We start from the raw sequence: 20,436 nt of genomic DNA, 5'->3' as shown, positions 1-20,436 counted from the left end.
GGCATGGCTGAATATTACAATGAATTGCATGCTAAATACCATGTGCTTTTATGATGCTGTGATCAAATGAGATCAGTTAGCAAGAGAAAGTGCATGAAATTCTAATTGCACCAAATTTGGTGGGAGTTTTGCCAGTGACTTTATTGGCCACTGACCTTTCCAGGGGTTCTGAAAACTGTGAGGGCATTTTACTTGCCTGTTTGATTTTGAGTAGTAGAATACTGGCCCTTTGTGTCTTTATATTCTGGGCTAAAGTAGATGCTATGGCTATTTATGTTGAATAATCTTAAAATATTCTTTAACTGAACTAAACTCTCAGAAATCATTGTTGAAAAGGTGTAAAAACTGCTGTGTCAAATTGATCATTACATCTGTAAAACTGTCTTTTCAAAGGAGGAGGGAAATACTGCACTTTGGCAAGGATGAGGGGGTTGTGAAGCTTTTTCCTCACCAATATTTAATTAGCTGTTGAATGTAAAGGGAGGAAATGAAGAAGCTGTCTCTAAATTGAAGAAGATTCTAAAGGGAAAAAATCAATAATGTTTAAAGAAGCAGATTTTTAGTTAGTACTTCATGGGTCCTTTCCAAAATGCTAAGTAGATGTAATTTAGAGCCAGTCATTGCAACATTTGATTCAGGAATACCAAATGTTGGTAACTCTGTCTTAGAGACACTGCTGAGTTTGTGGTCTGAAGTGGAGCTTTCTACCAACTGGAGTATCTTCAGGGGTTTTTCATGTTAGAAAATGTTAAACTTGTTTTATAGCAGCAGTTTCCTAGGATCAAATAATGGCTTCTCATAGAGCACTCAGCTGTGGGATGGAGTCAACAAGGCAAGTGTTCTACACAAATTTGTCATCTCCTTATTTTAAGTGAATGGAAGGAGTTAAAATGAGGCAGGGTTTAATCCCGTGTGCCACCTGGATGATTGCCTTCTCATGTTAAAGAATATGTGGTTTATTCAGTAGACACATGCTGAAACAAAGAGGAAGCCTCTAACTAGCTTAATTTATGACTCTTCCTGTTCAAACAAGAATAGCCTATGGAGCATAGCAGCAATGCACTATGTTTACCTTGAGCTCAAGATAAAGTAATAATTCAGCCTTTTATGTGGAGTGAATAGAGAGATGTGATGGTTTAGCATATGATTAGTTATATATTTAACACCCACACAATATCAGACAGTAGCATTATTGCTCTTGGTTTTAAATCTGCAAGAAGATGCTCAGAGGTAAAAAACATAATGTTTAGAGAAGTAAATGCACATTTTCCTTAAGGATAGATATGCTGTTGGAGGAAGATAGGAATGGAGAAGAAAAAAGGGGTAGATATTAGTTCCAGCTTTACTGAAATGCTTCCAGGTAACAACTACTAATACATTATTTTTCTTTGGTTGAGAAAATCAAAGAAATCTGTGAATTTCACAGCTGTGTTGGTGAGTTCACAGTGATAGGTGAAGCTGCATCAGTAGCATGACTTGAACAGGACTGGAAGCCCAGAGCCAAGGAGGAATTCTGAGTACCCAAATCATGGCTTGATCCTAACTGCTTGCATGCCAGGCTAGCTTATAGGTTACTGTGAAGGTGCAGCTGAAATCCAGTCTCTTGAAAAACCCACAGATGCCTAGAGATCTCAGCTATGAAGTATTTTCATTGTGCAGGAATAGGAACCTCAATATATGAAAGCCTCGATTTGAGGGCATTTTTTCTTTTTTTAATGTGTTTGAACTACTTGCAAGGATGTGCATGTCAAGTATGTAGAAATCATGTAGCAATGAAGAAGAAGACTTAAATGCAAACAATAGAGCCAGAGCAGAGCTAGGAAATGATGGTTCCAGTGTTCCTGTTTAGTAAAACTGGTTCATGCATTCTCATTATTTTTGGGTTTGATGCTCTGGTATGCTGCTGCTGCAAATTACTCTATTCATACTAGAGAAAATGTGCATAGATGTCACAAGACTGATGTTATCTTCAAATTTGTTCTACTTAGTTGCAGTTCTTTTAATGATTTTCAAAGCTGAAAAAATTTACACAGACAGTTGAGATATCAAGTGGGATTAAGAAATCTTGGTGAGAATTCTATTTATATTATTCATCCAGATCAACCAGTCACAAACTATTGCATCTTAATTATAATAAGTATATCCTCACCACTGGCAATTTATTTATTAGCCCAGCACTGGAATCTGACAGGTAATGTCATCTGTAGTCTGAGTCTGTCACATGCTTCACTCTTAAAAATGGCTATATCAGTGAATTAGGAGAGATCTAAAATATTACCCTTTCATACCTGGAGTCTTAACACTGGAAACACTCAAAACCATCCAGTAACAAATATTTAATCTTTTGTCTTAAGGTCTTGGAGGCTTGCATCTAGAATGATTCTTTGGGATTCCACTTCAAGTCTTCACCTAAAGCTACTTGAGTAAAGCAGAATAGAAATCAGAGTGAGTTAAGTTTATCTGTTTCTCAAGCAGGATATTTGAACTCAGTATTTTAAACCTGACTTGAGTAACTTCCACTCATTGCTGTCATTCTAATGTCTTCGGTACAGGTATATATACAGGGAGCTGACACAGCTAGAAACAAAAGAATGAATGTAGCAGGGTATGATATGGGAGAAACTGAATGCTGGAGCTCTGTGTTTTGGAGACTAGAGGAAATCAAACAAGCCATCTAGGGCATGGCCTCAGGAGGCACTTCCACAGAGTCTAAACTGCTAGGACTCCCAGTTTCAATCTCCAGCTCTGTATTTGCAAAAAGCCTGCCTCTGGTTTTCACATTTTACTTCAATGGAATAGTGCCTAGCTCATGAGATTTTAAGCCTGATGTGATGAATTGCACCTGTCTAAATGGCTCAGCAAGAACAACTGAAACAAGAGTTGGCCCAATGCCACAGAAAGTTTCCAGATGACCATTTATCTCTTCTTGCAGCAGGTTGTCTTGTACAGCTCTGCATTTTTGCCTTTCTACACGGTTGTTTCCCATGTATGTAAGCATAGATACAGTCTGCTTTTTATATTTTCATTTGATTTTCCTCTCAAATTATTCTCTTTTCTGCATGTCTAAAATATGACCAAACCCAAAACTAAATAGCTCAGTATAAGATCTGTGCTTTTGTAGCTACTCTTTCCTTGAGGATCTGAGATATAAAATTACAAAACTTCCTCCTAAAGGTTTCAGAGTAAATATGCATAGCAAGAGCCCCTGAAATGGCACAATACAAAATGAAGAGATTAAATCAGTCTTAATGAAAAACACGTTCCCCTGAATTGCTTAGGTGTTGATTCCTTAATGTGTCTTACTGTTTTGCTAGCTTGTTCATCTTTCAGGAGTTTTCCAAATATCTATTACTTTAAATAGGCATTAAAAATAAAGAAAAAAAGTAATTCTTCATAACTGGGACAACATATTTTTGATCACTACTCTCACAGTACCTCGCACATGAGGTTTCTGATATTATTTCAGTTTTTTTTCCTGGAGAACTTGAGGCACAGGGAGGATAAGCATTTGCCTCCTCATAAGAAAACAAGCAAGGGAGCCACAAAGAAAATGCAAGACCATCTATGCCAAGCTAGGTCTCTTAGAAGCCTATTTTTGTTTAATCTCACTGGGAAAATTTAACTGCTGGTTATTGACAAAATCTGTTAGTGTTCCCCAGATTTGTAGGATGAATTAATGAGAAGCCTCTTGTTTGGCTTCTTATCTATAATGCTTTTTATGAAGCTCTTCATAGACAACCCTACTTTTCCAATATATGAAACCAACCTGAAATTATAACTGAAAAGGAGGCCTGAGAAAAGCCTTGAAAATATATATTTATACACTTCACAGCAGATAGGAAAAGTGCAAACTAAAGATCCTTTCCTTTTAAAATCCTGTCTTACCTCTCCTCTACTGTTTGTTGGCATGCTTTTGTGTCAGCCTTGGTTCAGAATAGAAAATAATTCATATTAAAATTTATTTATCCTGCCAAAATATAGAGGTTTCAAATTCACTGAGGTGCAGTATCAGGATGCAAAATGACTGGAATAAACTGCAGTCAGGAGTAGGAGCAATGAAAGAGATTCTTGACATTTACAAATACGAAGCTCTAGGCCCAAAGAAAAGAAATCAAGATTATAGTCACACCATGACACTACCTCTCCATCGGTGGTGAATTTCATCTTATCTTTTACTGCTTGTTCATGTAACCAAATCTCAAGGCATTCACATAAGAGCCATGGGAATATAATTGTGGATTGGGAGGCAACATTATTCCAAAAGCAGTCAAATTCCAGGTATTTTGCAATCTGAAACAATTTGAGAATCACAAGGCTTTCATCATTATTTCTTCCTCAGACTGTAGTTCTACTCCACTGCAGGTAATGGAATTTATATTTATTATTTAAATTTGCTGATTTATACCTGTTAGTGACATAGACTTTTTTTTCTTTACAATTGCTTATTTCTCATCTACTTGCCCGTATAGAATATACCTTTCACCATAATCTACAGGTCAGCTTCGAATACTCTGAAGTTTTTAATTTTCAGATTTGCCATATTTTCTAGTAGCAAAATTGTTTTACTTCTAAGCTGCATCATAGAGTAGTCAACATATCAGACACTGCTTTGGTAATTATTCTTTAGTGTACAGGCCCAGAATGTGAAGATATTTATTTATTTATTTATTTATTTTAAATAATTTGATAGTGGCACACAGGTTTCTTTTCCAAGCTTCCATTCCAATTGTAGTAAACAATAATGACTGAAATTTGTAAATTAATTCATCTGTGCAGAAAATCAGTGTTTTCCAAGAAAATCTGTGTGTCTTTTGATAATCTGAGCAAGCGGAGATTTGCCTTGGAGTTAATTGTATGCTCCAGTAGTCTTAGGGAGAAGGAGTTTTCTTTCTATTAGATGATAAACTAAATAGAAAGAAAAGCCTGCAAGAGAGCTCTTCCTGAGTCCACCACAATCAATCAGAGCATTCTTTTGTTTGTTGGTAAACATTCTGTTCTTTAATTCAGAAAACAGTTTGTACTGGCCTGAGGAAGCCTGTCTCATTTGATAATGGGCTCTGAGTCCAGTGGATTATTGCAGGGATTTTATCTTGCAGTAATCTCCAGGGTGAAATGTACAAACAGCTGGGAGAGCAAGGACGAGCCGCATTGTGTGGCAGGAGTTTGTGGAGCTGAATTTTTTGGAAGCTGGAGTGGATCTCAAGCCCACCATGAATCTTTTCTGTTTTTCTCTGGTAAGTGTACACACACATGTTTTTGTTTAGCGGGTTGCTGAGTTGCCAAACTGAACTGGTGGGTGTGTTTGAATGGAAAAATATCTAGGTGTTGTGCCACAAACTGTGCGAGGGTTGTGTAACAACAGTGAGTCTCTATAGCAAAGACAAAATTATTTATGTATGAGAAATTACACATAGCAAATTATGGTTCCGTAAAACTGAGGTTAAGCAAAAAAGGAGATAATTAATGTACCGTGTACTATCTGCGAAAAACATGCAGATTTAAACATGAGGCATTTGACCTCAACATAGTAAAATGTCTCACATGTATGTTGAAATTACTGAATATATCTACACTATAATTTGCTTTAAGCTAGACTTTTCTTCTCGGGTTCATAGTACCTGTTTTGCTTCTTAAGAAGCTTGGGAGAACTACTAGAACTTTTCAAGCATTCGTTTTCAATTAGCCAAGCATGAATACATAGTTATCAGGGGTAATCTAGTCATATGGCAATATTTACTCGCAGACAGAGGAGGTTGTTTAAAACCTTATTCTTTTTTTAAAATTTTCACTTTCCCTTTTTTCTTTTCCCTCTCTTTCCTTGCCCCGAGAAAACAGAATGAACAGGTAGATCAGGATAGGTAATCCACAGAAACTTTTTCTGTTTTTAAAGATTAACCATCTGTCAAAAGCAATGCTCAGTATTTGTAGTAGTAATTAGATGAGTATATTTGCTGTATTTACACAGCACAGTAGATCTGTTTGCCTGTTTTTCATCTTCTGTCCAGATGTTTAGAGTATTTTTCCCCCCTGTGCAGAATACTGGTGTTCTCCAGATCATAAAGCTTAAAAGCTGTTTTAGGATACTTAGAATAAAATGCAGTGGTATTTTAGGATTGTGTAACAAGAGTCATTCATAAAAAATAACACCATAGGAATTCAATTACACTTTTGATCATAGTTTAATGTGGATACCTGTGTGTTTGTTCAAAGTCAACAGTGGTTTCATGGTGCACTCTATAACAGCTTGAAAATATTCATTTCTGCAGTTATTTTGGACAGAATTGTTTTATCAACGTTTTGCTCTTCCACTGGGGAAGCTTCTTGCATCCTATTTAGTTCACTTTTTAAAAAGGTGTTGAGCAATGTATCAGCTGATAAATCAATATTTAGGGAAAAATGCAGAGTAGAATGAGTGGGTGAGAGTGGGTCAAGTTGCATCTTCTCTATTAAACAGGGTGTGAGGCAGCTGGAGTTTCAGAGACAGATCTAATGACTGCAGCAATAATGGAAGGTTCAGGCAAGTGAAAGCTAGTGCCATGATAGTTTCTGTAATGAAATAATTAGTTCTGTTTAAAGATTGCTGCTAAGAAGATAACCTCCTTTCTTTACAGGCTTTCCATGTGAGCCATTCTGTCTGCTGTGTTAATCTTTTGAGCACCTTGGCAAAACATATCACAAATTTTCAAGATCTGGAGATAATTCATAGGCCAATAATGTATTTCATGAAACCTAGATCCCTTTGCAGTCCTCTACGCATGCAATACAATGCAGTTTCTTTCTGTAATCAGAATGTCTAGCTTGGAAATGAACTGGTTATCCAAGTGTGTACAATAGCCACTGTTACTCTGTCAGGCTGTGACTGTAAAAAGGCTGGCAACAAAGCGGTTGAAATATCAATATGAGGGTATTGTTCTCTTCAGGAGAAGTGAGTTAGAAATAATGCACAGCAGCAAAATAATTAGTCTTTGAAGACATCTTTGGAAGACACTAGAGTAACCAGTTGCTAAGTAGATGGAAATAGCCACTGATGAGTAGAAACCACTGCTGCTTTACTCAAAGGAAATATCTGGAGTCACTGGTAAACATGAAACCATGGAAGAGAGGTTTAGACTATCAGCAGACAACGGAAAGAATGTTCAAAAAAATAGTATTCTTTTGGCAGTATTTTTCTCACAAAGACTGAAAAAACTACAGACTGCAACAAGTGTGTTCTTGTGTGTACATGTGTGAGTACATATTCATATATATTTTAAAATACATAGTTTTATAGCTCAGAAAATAGTTTTCCACTTTGTACACTATAGTGGTTGTAGTAAGACACAGCCTGAGGAAATGACAGGGATATTCTGCTTGGGAACAGAGAAGAACCAGACTTCTGACTGATCCAAAGTAGTGTAATTGCTACAGTAGTTAAAGCAACATCAATTTATGCTGTGAGATTTGGCTCTCTGTGGATTTGCTTTCATACCTGTCTGTAAAACTGAGACATATTCTTACCAGAAAAGACATAGTGTTATGAGCAAGTCTATCAGATGGTGATGTGGAGGCTGAAGATTCTCAAGAGTCATAAGATGGTTTTAAGGGTTTTGAACTGGACCCTGTCATTCCCAGGGAGGTAGGCAGAAATTATTCCAACCTATTGCCTCATGGGAGCCCTTTGATCTCCAGCATGAGGTGTTTCCCCAGCAGTACTTTGTGTCTGAGTTCAGAATTATTTGGTTTCTCAACTGAGATTAATATTGCATCAAACTCATTGCCTTGGTCTCAAGGGATATGTAGACAAATCAGATTTGCCTTCAAAAAATTGTGTCCCTTTTCCATTTACAAAATGATCAAGAAGCTTTAGCGTCCCTTCTTTTGTAGGCATATCATGTTAAAAGGTCAACATTAGACCCTGAATTTGCTGTGTCTTTTCCATATTAGGGTGCTTAGCATCTCAGACAAGTAAATTAGAACAATACTATTTGTATTATGGACAGTATACAATGAAGTGTCCAAATCAAGAACCACTTCTGTAGGAATTGTAATAAGTTATGTTGCTAAGCTATCTATTTTAATACCTCACCTGAAAGAAATGAGACCATGCTAGAAATCTGAGAAATAAAAGATATTACCGAATCACCAAGTCCTGCAGTTAGGGTAGAATTTTTTCTTGTATTTTTTTCTTGAATCATCTCTCCAATACATAAAGTATACACCTGATAGTTAGCACGAATTTACCTGGAGCACTACCATTTAATCTTGTCCTTAATCTTGTCCTTTTCTGACGCTATATTTTTACTGGATTGATAACATTTACTTCTGGGAGCAGCAGAAATTTCTACTTAGATGGGGCCATCTTTGACCAATGGTTGTATACTTAGCCAAATAACAGTCTTGTCAGAGATTTCTTTACAGAAGCTCCAATTAATAAAGTGTCCAGGCAACCAGGAACATGTCCGGGCATTGAGCCTCCTCAGCACACAGGCACCTGTGTCTCTTCTGGCAAATTCTCCAAAGCAAGGCAGCTGACTGCAGTTTGCCTGTCAAGTGTAGTGCTGATGGTGTTTTAGCAACTGTGCCAAGGAGTCTCTTGGATGTCTGTTGAAATAAGACAAGAGTGGGCCAGGGACTGTTCTGACAAGGAATTCCCACGCAGATGATAGTGTTACAGTAACCTGTTTCATTCTTGTCCATCATTTCCTTTACTCAGAGAGATACAGCCAGATATGTTTCTTTACAAAGAAAAATTGGATTTCAGTAAAGCTTCCATAAGAAGCACATGAGGGTCATGAAAACCTTCCTAACACAAGGCAGTACTTAAAGACTAGATCCTATCTTCTTTGGTAGTGAACAGTGGCATTAGTAACAGAAGAAAGGTAAGAATTTCAGATACTTAAGAGGTGCCAACATCTCATATGTAAGAAACCTGTGTAAGAAGGGTGGGCAGTAGAGAAAAGATAATCACAGAGTTGCTCAAAACAGTTGTTCAAGTTGAGCACTGATCTTAGACTTCAAGGCAAATAAGGCCCTTGTATCTGTATATCACCTCTTTCACATCATATATTGCTAAAAATCTCTTTTGATAGTAAAACATAAAGTAGTGAGCGAAAATCTAACTGTCTTAGTGACTTTCAGTAGCACTGAACTAGTTAGATACTTTATTTTGATAGCTGGTTTAAAGATGTATTTCTAGCACAATGTAAAATATATTACACTAATGTTATAAACTCAAACAGCCCTGGGCTCTAAAATGTAATGTTTCTATGATGCAAGATGCAGAGAAAATAAGTGTTAACAAAAGAGGTGTAGTAGATAAATTGCTAACTAAATGGAGCCTCCATAGAGTAAATACAAGGATGGTAATGCTCCTGTGGCTGTTGGGATGTGATTACTTAGAAATTGATTTGTCTTAAAAATACATGTTTTAACAAAGGATTACCTGGATGTGAAAAGATGGCCCTCTAAAATGTAGTGTGAGGTATGAGTAGAAGAGGTCTGAGTGGTTGAGATATGTAATGCCTCCCATGTAATCATCTTCATATACTCCTTTTCCATTTTAGCTGGATTGCTATCATCCACCAAACACAGGAGTTCACATTTAAACACTGACCTGGAGAATGACCTTACTGCATTACTAATGTACCTCTCTCCACCTTATGATCAATCTAGTCTCTGCATGCCATGGTAATATCATAAGAAGAGCTACAAACAATTTTTTTTCTTCTAAATCTGCACTAGAATCTTTTCTCCCATAAAATTCCTTATGCCAAGACTTCAAGAGGCTTTCTCGCTCTATACAGGAGAAAAGAAATATACTAAATGCTCCAGAATTAAGTTAATGCTTTCTTCTGGTATCTCTCCTGTTGCTTTGTTATGTTTAGTGTGCTCAGGACTACTGAAAGTGTTGATGTGTGCAATGGAACATTTTGATGACATTGTGATTTTGGTATAAAAAGTAGACCAAACAATTAAACAAAAGAAGCAATAAAATCTCCATTTTCAGTTAAATACTTTTGATTGCCCTACAAGAAAGTTATTTTTTTCAATATTTCCCTTCTGCAAGGCAAATACACTCCTCAAAAGTATAAAAATAATCACCAAAGAAACGTTCTGTAAACTGAAGGAGCATTTTCTCATTGTTGAGTCTTCTTCCTCACTTTGTTGTCCTTCCTTTCATGCACTCACTTACTTGATTGTCCTGTCTCACACCCCCTTTCTGTCCCTTGTGTGCTCACTTTCTTGTGTCTGCTTCACCCTGTTCTGTGCCCTTGTGCTCACTCTTTGTATTGCTCAAGCTCTCTCATTCTCATGCTGTCTTTTTGTTGGAGCTCTTTCTCTCACACTTTTTGCATGATGTGTCTCACAATCTTTTTCAGTGTCTCCCTTTCTCTTGCACTCTTTTTCCATCAGTCTTTTTTTCTCTCCTTTTCTCACACACTGCCTTTCTTTATGCTTCAGCTTTCTTGTTTTGTTGCACACAGTTCCTCTCACATATGCTCATGTCTGTGCACACAGACCCTTTCTCCTGCCCAATGTTTCTCACACCTTCATAGTTGCTCTTTCTCACATGCTTTATCACTCTCTCCCTTTCATGCCCACTCATTCTTTCTTGCCTTCTATCTCATTCTTATTGTCTCTCACACAAATTTTTACTTTCTCCTATGCCTTCTTTTTCTTGCTCATGCTTACAATCTTTCTAATTTCCACTCCTTCTCATGATCGCACTCTCCTTCTCACACCCCTTGCACCCTTCTCATGAATCTAGGCATTTTCTCACACTCTTTCTTGTTGGTTTGCACTCTTTCTTGTGGCTTATTTCTCACTCTTCATCACATCCTCACTTAATAGCACATGTTTTGTTTTTTTTTTTTTTCCTGCCATGCTTTTCTTTCTTGCACACTCTTATTCACATGCTCTCTTTCCCTTTCTCCTTTTCTTTCTTTTCCCCTTCCCCCTCTCCTTTTCCTTCCTTCTCCTATGCCCTCCCACCCCTTTCCATTGTCCTTTCTCTCATGCACATGCTCACTCCTTTTTCACATGCTGGTGCACCTTTTCCATGTCTCATGCCCTTGTCACCATCATGACTTCGTGCCTTTCTTGTGACCCTGTGCTCATTCTCACATACCCATGCTTGGATTCTTGCACAAGCTTTTTCTTGTGCCCTCCCACATCTTTAGCGAAAACTCTATCTTTACCTCACACACTATATCTCTCTCTCCCCTTGTTGATCACTTCCTTTCTCAAAACCTCCCTCTCCCCTACCCCTTGCTCCTTTCTCTATCTAGCTTTTTCTTTTTCTTCTGCTCTCACATGCAATCACTCTCCCATGCTTGCTCTTTCTCAGCTGCTCTTTCTCATATCCACTCCCTCTTTACATCCTTGTTCTACTCCTATTGTACTTTCTCATGCCTTCACCCCATTTCTTGCAACCCTCATCACTTTCTTGTGAGCTTAATCTCATGCTTTCTCATGCCCTTGCATAAAATTTCTCGTGACACCTCTCTCATGCAGCCTCCTTCCAGCACACTTTCTTTATTCACATGCTCTCTCTCCTCTCCTGAGGGCTTGGTTTCCCGTTTTTCATCTCTCTCTTTCCCTCTCACTCCCCCTTTCTCCCTCTCTCATGCACATCTTCTTCTGCCCACTCCTTTACTTAAATCTTCATGCCCTTTCTTGGATCCCATGAGGTTTCTCACAACACTATCGTTTCTCTTGCAACCTCATGTCCTTTTTCACAACCTCACACCCTAACTACTTTACATCCTTTCTTGCAACCTCACATTCAGTCTTTCTCACAACCTCATGCTTGCTTTCTCAGACACACAGTATTTCTTGCACCATGCCTCTCTTTCACATCTCTCACATGTTCTCTCACTCTCTCTGTTTCTTACTCACTCCCTCCTTTCCTTTCTTGCTTGGTCCTACTCTCACTTATTTTCTCCTGTGCTCCCTTTCTTTTATATACTCATGCTTCTTGTGCACTCCATTTCTCAAGTGTTCTCACTTTCTTATGCTCTTGCTTTCTGATGTGCTCACTCTTTTTTCTGCACTTCCATTTTCTCAGATATGCCTCCTTGCCTCTCTTTCTCATGTCCACACTTTTCATGCTCAGTCTATTTGTTTCTCTCTTTTTCTGTTTCTTTTTTCTCTCTCCAACTGTCTTCTCTCTCTCCTCCCTCTGTTAGATGCACTCTTGTGCATGCTTGCTTTTTCTTGTATGTTAATGTTCTCATGCTCTAAATGCCTTTCTCTCCACTCTGCACTATTTCCTACAATCATACAATAATAGAATCCTTTTGTCCAGACTAAAAAACCCTAGTTCCCTCAGCCACTCCTCCTGCTAATCTATTCACTTTTTGCCCTCTCCCTCACTCTTCTCCTCCTTCTCTTGCTCTTCCACTCTGTTTCCTGCATTTTTCTCTCATGTGCACTCTTTCCTACACTCTGTTATTTCTGAGCCTTTTCTCAAGCCATCACGTCCTTTCTTATATCAGTGCTTCCTTTCTAACACATTGATCCCTTTCTTGTAACCTCACACTTTCTTGCACCCTTGCTCAGGCATGCCTGTACTTTTTTTGCATGCTTCCTTTCTGAACTCCTTTCTCCCACTCTTGCCTTTCTTGCACTCTTGCTCTTCCCTGTGTACTTGCTTTCATGTGCACTAACATTTTATTGCCCTCAACCCTGCCCTTTCTTTACTCCTTTCCTGTTCCCTCATGCTTACTCTTTCTCACATGAGAAATTTTTTTCTGTGAGCATTCTCTCTCAGGTGCTTTCCCTCTCTTCCACTTTCATTTACTTTCTCATTTTTTCTCTCATATGCTTTCTTTCTTGCATGCTCACTCTCTCTTGCATGCAGGCATACTTTCCTATGCCCTCGATTTTTTCTTACACTCTCACTTTCTTGTGCCCTCACCTCCCTTCTCACAACACTGTGCTTGATCCTTTTCACACCCTCATGCTTGCTTTCTCACTCCATCTCTCTGTCCCCACCCCCTTCTCCCTTTTTACATTCCCTTTCTGCAGTGTTTCCCATCTTTTGGCCTTGCTTCTTTCATGCCCTTCCTCTTTCTCACACCCTCATTCTTCCACACACATGCTTGCTGTTTCCTGTGCAACCATGTTCTCACACATTTATGCACTTTATCTCACTCCTGTGCCTTCCTTTCTCGTGCCTGTGTCTTCCCATGCCCTCACACTCACTGGGCATTTCTCATGTGGGCATTCTCACTTCATCTTTCTCATGTACTCTTTATATCCCCTAATTTTTTAGCACTCTTAGCACTCTTTTAGCTTCTGTCTTTCAATCTCACCTTCCTTTTTCCTCTCTCACTATTGCTTTAGTAAGGTTTTACTCTTTTTTTCTCCTTCTCTCTCACTCTCTCTCTCTCTATCACCTTCTCTTTCTGCTAGGCTTACACTCTCCTCATGCATTCTCACTTTTTCTTGCACACTTGCTCTTCCTCGCGCCCACTCCTTTTCTTCTGCTCTTGCTGTCTTTCTCATTCCTGGTTGATTTGTTGCACCTTCACTTACTTTCTGACAACCTTGAACTCTTTCATGTGACCTTGTGGCCTTTCCTCCAATAGCGCACTCACTCTTTCCTGCATCGTCATACTCACTTTCTTCCTTGTGCCATCTCTTTCTCTCACCTTTCCACACATTCTCTTTCTTATGCACTATTTCCCTCTTTCTTATGTGGTCTTTCTCACACACTCCTCTGCACACATGGTCACTCTTTCTCATGCTTTTTCTCTCAATCACTTTCTTGCCCATGCTCACACTCTTCCTGTGCATTCCCTTTCTTCAGTCCCCTCCCTTTTTTACGGGTCCTCCCTCTTTCTCATGCCCTCACACCTTCTCATTCCCTGGAACTTCCTCACATGCACTTGATATTTCTCATGCACTTACTCTCCATCTCACACATACTTATGTGCTTCCTCATGCGCTCACACTATTTCCTGTGCCCTTATACTCACTTTTGCTCAGGCAAGCTTTCTCTTTCTCATCTAGTATCTCTCTCTCATGTGCTCTTTCACATGCACTTTCTTGCCCAGTCATTCTCACTCTATCTCTCACTGTTTCTCCAACTTGTTCTCATGCATTCTCTCTTCCTTTAATCTTATCTCTATCTTCTTCACCTGCTCTCTCTTCTGAGTGCTTGTTCTTCCTCGTGCACTCATTTTTTTATGTTCTCTCTTGTGTGCATTGTGCTTTCTTATATGCTCCACTGCTTGTGTTCATCCCCTTTCTTTGATCCCCATTATTTTTCATATACTATCTACTCCTCAAGCCCTCACTCTTTCACATGTACTTTCTGATGTTCCATATATTTGCTTTTTCATTCTAATCTGCCCTTTCTCACACCCTTGCACTTATTTTTTCTCACATGAGCTTTCTCTTCTTGTTTGAGCTCTTGCTCACACTCTCCTTCTTTCCCTTCCCTGAGCGCTCATTCTCATTTGCTCCCCTCTTATAGCCTCACATTTTCTCTTTCCAAGGCTCTTTCACACTCTTTTATGCTTCCACTTCTTAATTAAATACTCTCTTCACTGAAGTCCTGTCTTACAGTATCATAGAATGCATTGGGTTGGAAGGGACCTTTAAAAGTCGTCTGGTCCACCCATCCCTGCAGTGTACAGGGACATCTTTAACTAGATGAGGTTGCTCAGAGCCCTGTCAAGCCTGACCTCCAGGGTATGCGGCGTCCACCACTTCTCTGGGAATCCTGTTACAGTGCCTCACCCCTCTCATAGTGAAGAACTCCTTCCTAATATCTAATATTACTCTGCTCTAGTTTAAAACCATTGCCCTTGTCCTATCACTACATGGCCTTGTAAAGAGTCCATCTCCAGCTTTTCTACAGACCCCTTCAGGTACTGCAAGGTCACTATAAGGTCTTCCTAGAGTCTTGTCTCCAGGCTGAGCAATCCCAGCCTTCTCACCCTGTCTTCATAGGCAAGGTGCTAAAGCCCTCTGATCATTTTTGTGTTCCTCCTCTGGACTCACTCCAACAGCTCCATTTCCTTGGTATGTTGGGGGCTCCAGAAGTTCACACTATACTTACCTGGGGTCTCAAGAGCAAAGTGGAGGAGAAGAATCACCTCTCTTGATCTACTGGCCACTCTTATTTTGATGCAGCCCAGGATGTGATTGCCCTCTAGGCTGCAAGTGCACTTTGTTGGCTCATGTCCATCTTTTCATCCATCAGTACCCTCAAGTTCCTTTCCATAGGGCTTCTGTTTGTCACATCATCCTCCAGTCTGTATTGATAACAATGATTGTCTTTACCCAGGTGCAGAACCTTGCACCTGACTTTGTTGAACCTCATGAAGTTCACATGGGCCCACTTGTCCAGCTTAACCAGGTTCGTCTGATTAACATTCCATCCCTCTGGTATGTTGACCACAACAGTCATCTTAACGTCATCAACAAACATGCACTCCATCCCATCGTCTATGTCATTGATGAAGATATCAAGCACCATCAGTCCCAGTACAGACCCCTGAGGGACACCATTTTTCACTCTTCTCCATCTGGATTACAAGCCATTGACAGCTGCCCTCTGGATGCAACCATCCAGCCAATTCCTTATCCACCAAAGAGTCCACCCATCAAATCTGCATCTCTCTGACTTACAGGGAAGGATGCTGTGACTGTGTCAAAGGCCTTGTAGAAGTCCAGATAGATGACATCTGTATGTATTGGCTCCACTGTAGAAAGTCACTAGGTTGGTCAGGCAGGACTTGCCCTTAGTAAAGCCTTAGTAAAGTCTTGAATCACTTCCCTGTCTTCCATGTGTTTTATCAGAGCTTCTGAGAGGAACTGTTCCATGATCTTCCCAGGCATAGAGCTGAGGCTTAGAGGTCAGTAGTTTCCTGTGTCCTCCTTTTTACACTTTTAAAAAATGGGTGTAATGCTTCCCTTCTTCCAGTCACCAGGGCCTTCACCTGACTACCATGGCTTTTCAGATATCATGGAGAGTTGGTTGGCAACTGCATCAGCCAATTCCCTCAGGACTCTGGGGGAATCATCAGATCCCACACACCTGCACATAGACAGATTCCTTAGGTGGTCACAAACCTTATCTTCACTTACAGATGGAGGCACTTTGACCCCCTCATCCCTGTTTTGTGGTTCACTAATTTGGGAGGTGAGGTAGAATGTCACCAGTGGAGACCAAGGCAAAACATCTATTGAGAACCTCAGCCTTCTCTTTTTCTGTTGGTACCAGTTTGCCATCATTGCTTGTCAGAGCGTGGATGCACATGCTTCCTTTTCTGACTGACAAACCTGTAGAAGCCCTTCTTGTTATTCCCTGTATCCCTTGCCAAGTTCAGATCCAGCCACTCCTTGACCTTCCTGACCTCATCCCACACAACTGAGCAGCCTCCCTATGAGCAAGCTTCCTGTAACAGGCTCCCAACTGAGCCTGTCCCCCTATACTCTTCCCAAGATAGCTGTCACTGCTTGAACTGCCTGTGCAGCTTCTTCTGGACTTTTATTTTGGCCAGCAGGTCTCAGCTCTTTCATGATGGTCTCTTCCCTTCCTTGCTTAACTTCTCATGCTAGAGGATCAAGAGCTCTTGCATTCTATGGAAAGTGTCCTAAAGATCTTCCAGCTCTGTTCTGCTCCCTTGCTCCTGAGACTATTTCTCAGGGGGTCCTTATTATTACCTTTTGTAGGGAGAAGTATAGTGTTACATTGTAGAATCCTAAAAGTATGTAAGAAGGTTTTAAACCCATTAATTCTGTCTAGAAGTGTTTAGTCCACAGCTCCAGGTCAGGAGGCTGAATCATCAGTGCAGTTACAGTAAGAAAAAGTCCTGTTCTTAAGAGTAAACACAGTTGCTGTCAAAGCCCAGTCTGTTAGGAGCACAAGGCGTGTGTCGTGTGTTTCATAAGCCATTCATCACTTTCCCAGGACACATTAACTCATCAGTCCCTAGAATAAACTCCAGCAGATAAACTGAGTATTTTCAACAGGTTCAGCTTGTAATATTTCTCCCTCAATATTTATTATGGCTTATCAAACCTCTACTAGACTGAAACAAATGAAGATTCATAGATAAACACTGTGGCTGCAAAATTTAATCATTTCTTTGAACAACTGTTGTACCAGTCAATAATATTGGCCATAAAGTTTTACATGTTAACAACATAACTTCAAATGTACATCTGTGTTTATCTTCTCTACTACAGAAACAACTGCTTTTACATTATCATATATCCTGTTAATTTCAATAGTGTTGCTCTGCTGTAAGTCATACCACTATAAATTTGGTTTATTCCTTAATTAATGCAGTTAAAATCAGTAATCAAAATTCACTGGGAATATATTCAGTGAAGATCAAAGTGGCAGCATCTAAAATCTAGGTTCATTAGTGAGAGTATCTTTAGTTTTGCCATCTGCTTTCATGTGACTCTTGAATTATGGAATGGTGGTGTGTATATATAATCCTGGCTCTCAGATTTGTAGGATAAATGTGAAAATCTTAGTTTCCATTAAAATATCTATATTCCTAGTGTCTGGAAGAAAAGAACCTTTCCATGTGCATTATAATATAGAACTCTAAACTTCAACAGCAAATAGAATTTATTTTTAATTCTATTCATTCTCATTATTTTTTGGGCCTAAATCATGCCTCTCAAATTCTGGGGGCTGGCAACAATCCTTCTATTTATTTATAAGGAATGGGGTTACATTTCTGCATCAGATTAACTTCTTTCCCATAAAGAAGTACTAAATAAAAAAAATATAAATAATTTAATTAGAAATTTTAATGGTTTAAAATGTTCATAGTTTTTACATGGACTTTCCTTCTGTGTATAAATATACACCTGACTTTACACCTTCTGGGCAATATTATTCATTTTTGCTGTACCCTCATCTTTACCCCTGGCAATCTGTGGAATCTAAGCCATGATGCTGTGAACTCCAGCATTTAGCCACTTACTATAATCCATTTATATATGATTTTTTAGAGAAAGAAGTAAATTAAAGATTTCAGACAAAGGGGAGGAAATTTACTCTCTGTTTTTTAAATCACAGAAACTGCTTGGATTTTATAATTACTATTTTTAAAATGTGCTTACAAGTGTTCCTCTCTGAAAATCTGCTTAAATGTCTTTTAGGAGGGCTCAATGGACAGCTTGTATGAGCCTGTCCCAGAGCATCAAGAATCCCAGGATACAGCAGCTATTGAAAGCCGGGCTAACACTCCACTGAGCATGCATGTAAACTGTGGACCACCTGATAGGTCTGTGTCTTTGGTAAGTAAAATTTGGTTACAAAGTATGCAACATATTTTGCGAAAAAATATTACTCTGTATGCAGGCACAAGTGTGTTCATCTGACTTAACTGTTGAAACTATTTAGTCTCTTTAGAGCCACTGTTCAAATCTCATCTCTGTAGCCAATGACCTGATTTCCATCCAGTCTTAAGAAGCACACTCAAAAACAGGTCAGGAGTTCCTATACAGATAGCAACAAAGTGAGATTAGTGCAGCTTCACTGTGTGAAAAGAATTTCCCTTTGCAAGAAATAGAAAATGAAAATACTGGGTCCAGATACTAGCAGACTTTGTCTTAAGCATTTATTTTTGGGGTTTTGATTGACTGTTTTATTAACAACAACAAAAAAAGTATTTCTAAAGGGTGAGTTGTATGAACTTTGTAACTGATGGTCTCTAGAACAAACTTTGCATTTTACAAGATCTCATTAGGCAGACGTGTGGAGGAGGTTGTCTTCTGTGTTTTTATCCTCCTAAATAATGTTAACCTACTTAATCCTTTATTATTAGTATCGTTGTTCTCTGATTTACAGTGCTCCTTCATTTTTAATTACTGTATCTATGGCAACATATGATGGAGACTGGTGAAGGAGTAAACAGAAAACAGGATGTTCATTATTCAAAGAGAGGCTGTCCTCCCTGCAGAAATTGTGCCAGGCTGAATTAGATACCATTTGCCTATGAGATTGCTGGGCATATGTAGTTGCAATATCACAAAGTGTGTTTGCATACAAGACTTACTTGGAAAGAGTGCTAGAGCTGATAGAGTAAGAGGAATTGTGTTATGCACTTGTTGAATTCTGACAGGAATGGAATGAACTTTTTTCTTCTTAAATCCTGCTTCTGCAACAATATCACTCTGTGCATGTCTGTCTCCTGTAGATAATCACCTTGGTGCTCTATATAATGGTCCTGGTTTTAAAAGTGTAGCAGTACAGAGTTCTTGAGGTGACTCCTCAGAACATCACCACACACTGATCAGTCTGGGCTCTGAGATGTGCCTACATCATAACATTCCTGCAGGAGACTGGAGATGCTCTCCTGTCTGACAGGGTTCTCCCCATTATGAAAGCAGACTGTAAATCTATTGTCAGAATTGGAAGGAACCTGTAGATATCATGTAGTCCAACTCTCCCACTAAAGCAGGATCACCTAGAGCACATTGCACAGGGCTGCATCCAGGAAGGTTTTGAATGTTTCCAGAGCAGGGAATTCCACAACCTCCATGGTCAACCTGTTCCTGTGCCTTGTCATCCTCATAGTAAAGAAGTTTTTTCTTATGTTTAAATGGATCTTCCCATGTTCCAGCTTGTGCCCGTTGCCCCTCGTTCTGTCTCTGGGAACTACTGAGAAGAGTCTGGCTCCCTATTCTTTGCACCCACCCTTTAGATATTTGCAGACATTGAAAAGGTCTCCCCTCAGCCTTCCCTTCTCCAGGCTACCAAGTCCCAGCTCTCTCCGCCTTTCCTCACAAGAGGGATGCTCCAATCCCCCAATCATCTTTGCTGCCCTCTGCTGGACTCTCCTAGTCCCCTGTCTCTCTTGATCTGCAGAGCCAAGAACTGGATGCAATATTCTAGCTGTGGCCTCACCAGGACAGAATAGAGGAGGAGAATGACCTTCCTCAATCTACGGGCCACACTCTTTAGGATTTTATTGTTCTTTTGCAAACCAGGATTCCATTGGCCTTCTTGTCAATAAGGTCACACTTCTGGCTCATGGATAATTTACTATCCGTTAGGACTCCGAGATCCTTCTCCTCAGCACTGCTTTCCAGCACGTCCATCCCTAACCTATATTGGTGCTTGGGGTTCTTCATCCCCAAGTGCAGGACCCTACACTTGCTCATTAGGTTCTACCCAGCTCTCCAGCCTGTCCAGGTCACACACTGGATGGTGGCACAGCCCTCTGAAGTGTCAACCACCCCTCCCAGTTTTGTATCATCAGTGAACCTGCTGGAGATACACTGCTGGAGACCTTGTTGTGACCTTGTTACTATAAGAGTGAGCCACCTCTTCACTATTCGCACTAAGTGTGTTTAGTCATGGCTGTGAAATATGGCTGTAACTTGACCCTAGCATGCCCAAAGTATTTTGGTTGTGTGAAGCCCTAGCTATTTAACTAGTGCTGTGTTACACAATCTTAATGAAATATGACATTC

The 20,436-nt window shown here is 39.6% G+C and overlaps 1 protein-coding gene across 1 annotated transcript in view; it reads left to right on the top strand.

The window, feature by feature from the left end:
- Nucleotides 1-5,167: 5,167 nt before the first annotated feature.
- The window catches only part of LOC115599048 (putative uncharacterized protein ENSP00000383407), a 39,916-nt gene continuing 24,647 nt past the window's right edge, over nucleotides 5,168-20,436 (top strand). The window contains exons 1-2 of the mRNA XM_030458881.1: nucleotides 5,168-5,234; nucleotides 18,118-18,255. Coding sequence (XP_030314741.1) covers nucleotides 5,211-5,234; nucleotides 18,118-18,255 — 162 coding nt within the window. The 5' untranslated portion in view covers nucleotides 5,168-5,210. The remainder of the gene's footprint in view (nucleotides 5,235-18,117; nucleotides 18,256-20,436) is intronic.

This window comes from Calypte anna, chromosome 1 (assembly GCF_003957555.1).
Source record: "Calypte anna isolate BGI_N300 chromosome 1, bCalAnn1_v1.p, whole genome shotgun sequence".
NCBI classification, from domain to species: domain Eukaryota; kingdom Metazoa; phylum Chordata; class Aves; order Apodiformes; family Trochilidae; genus Calypte; species Calypte anna.
The sequence above is the reverse complement of the archived record's forward strand: the minus strand, read 5'-3'. Positions and strand labels throughout refer to the sequence as shown.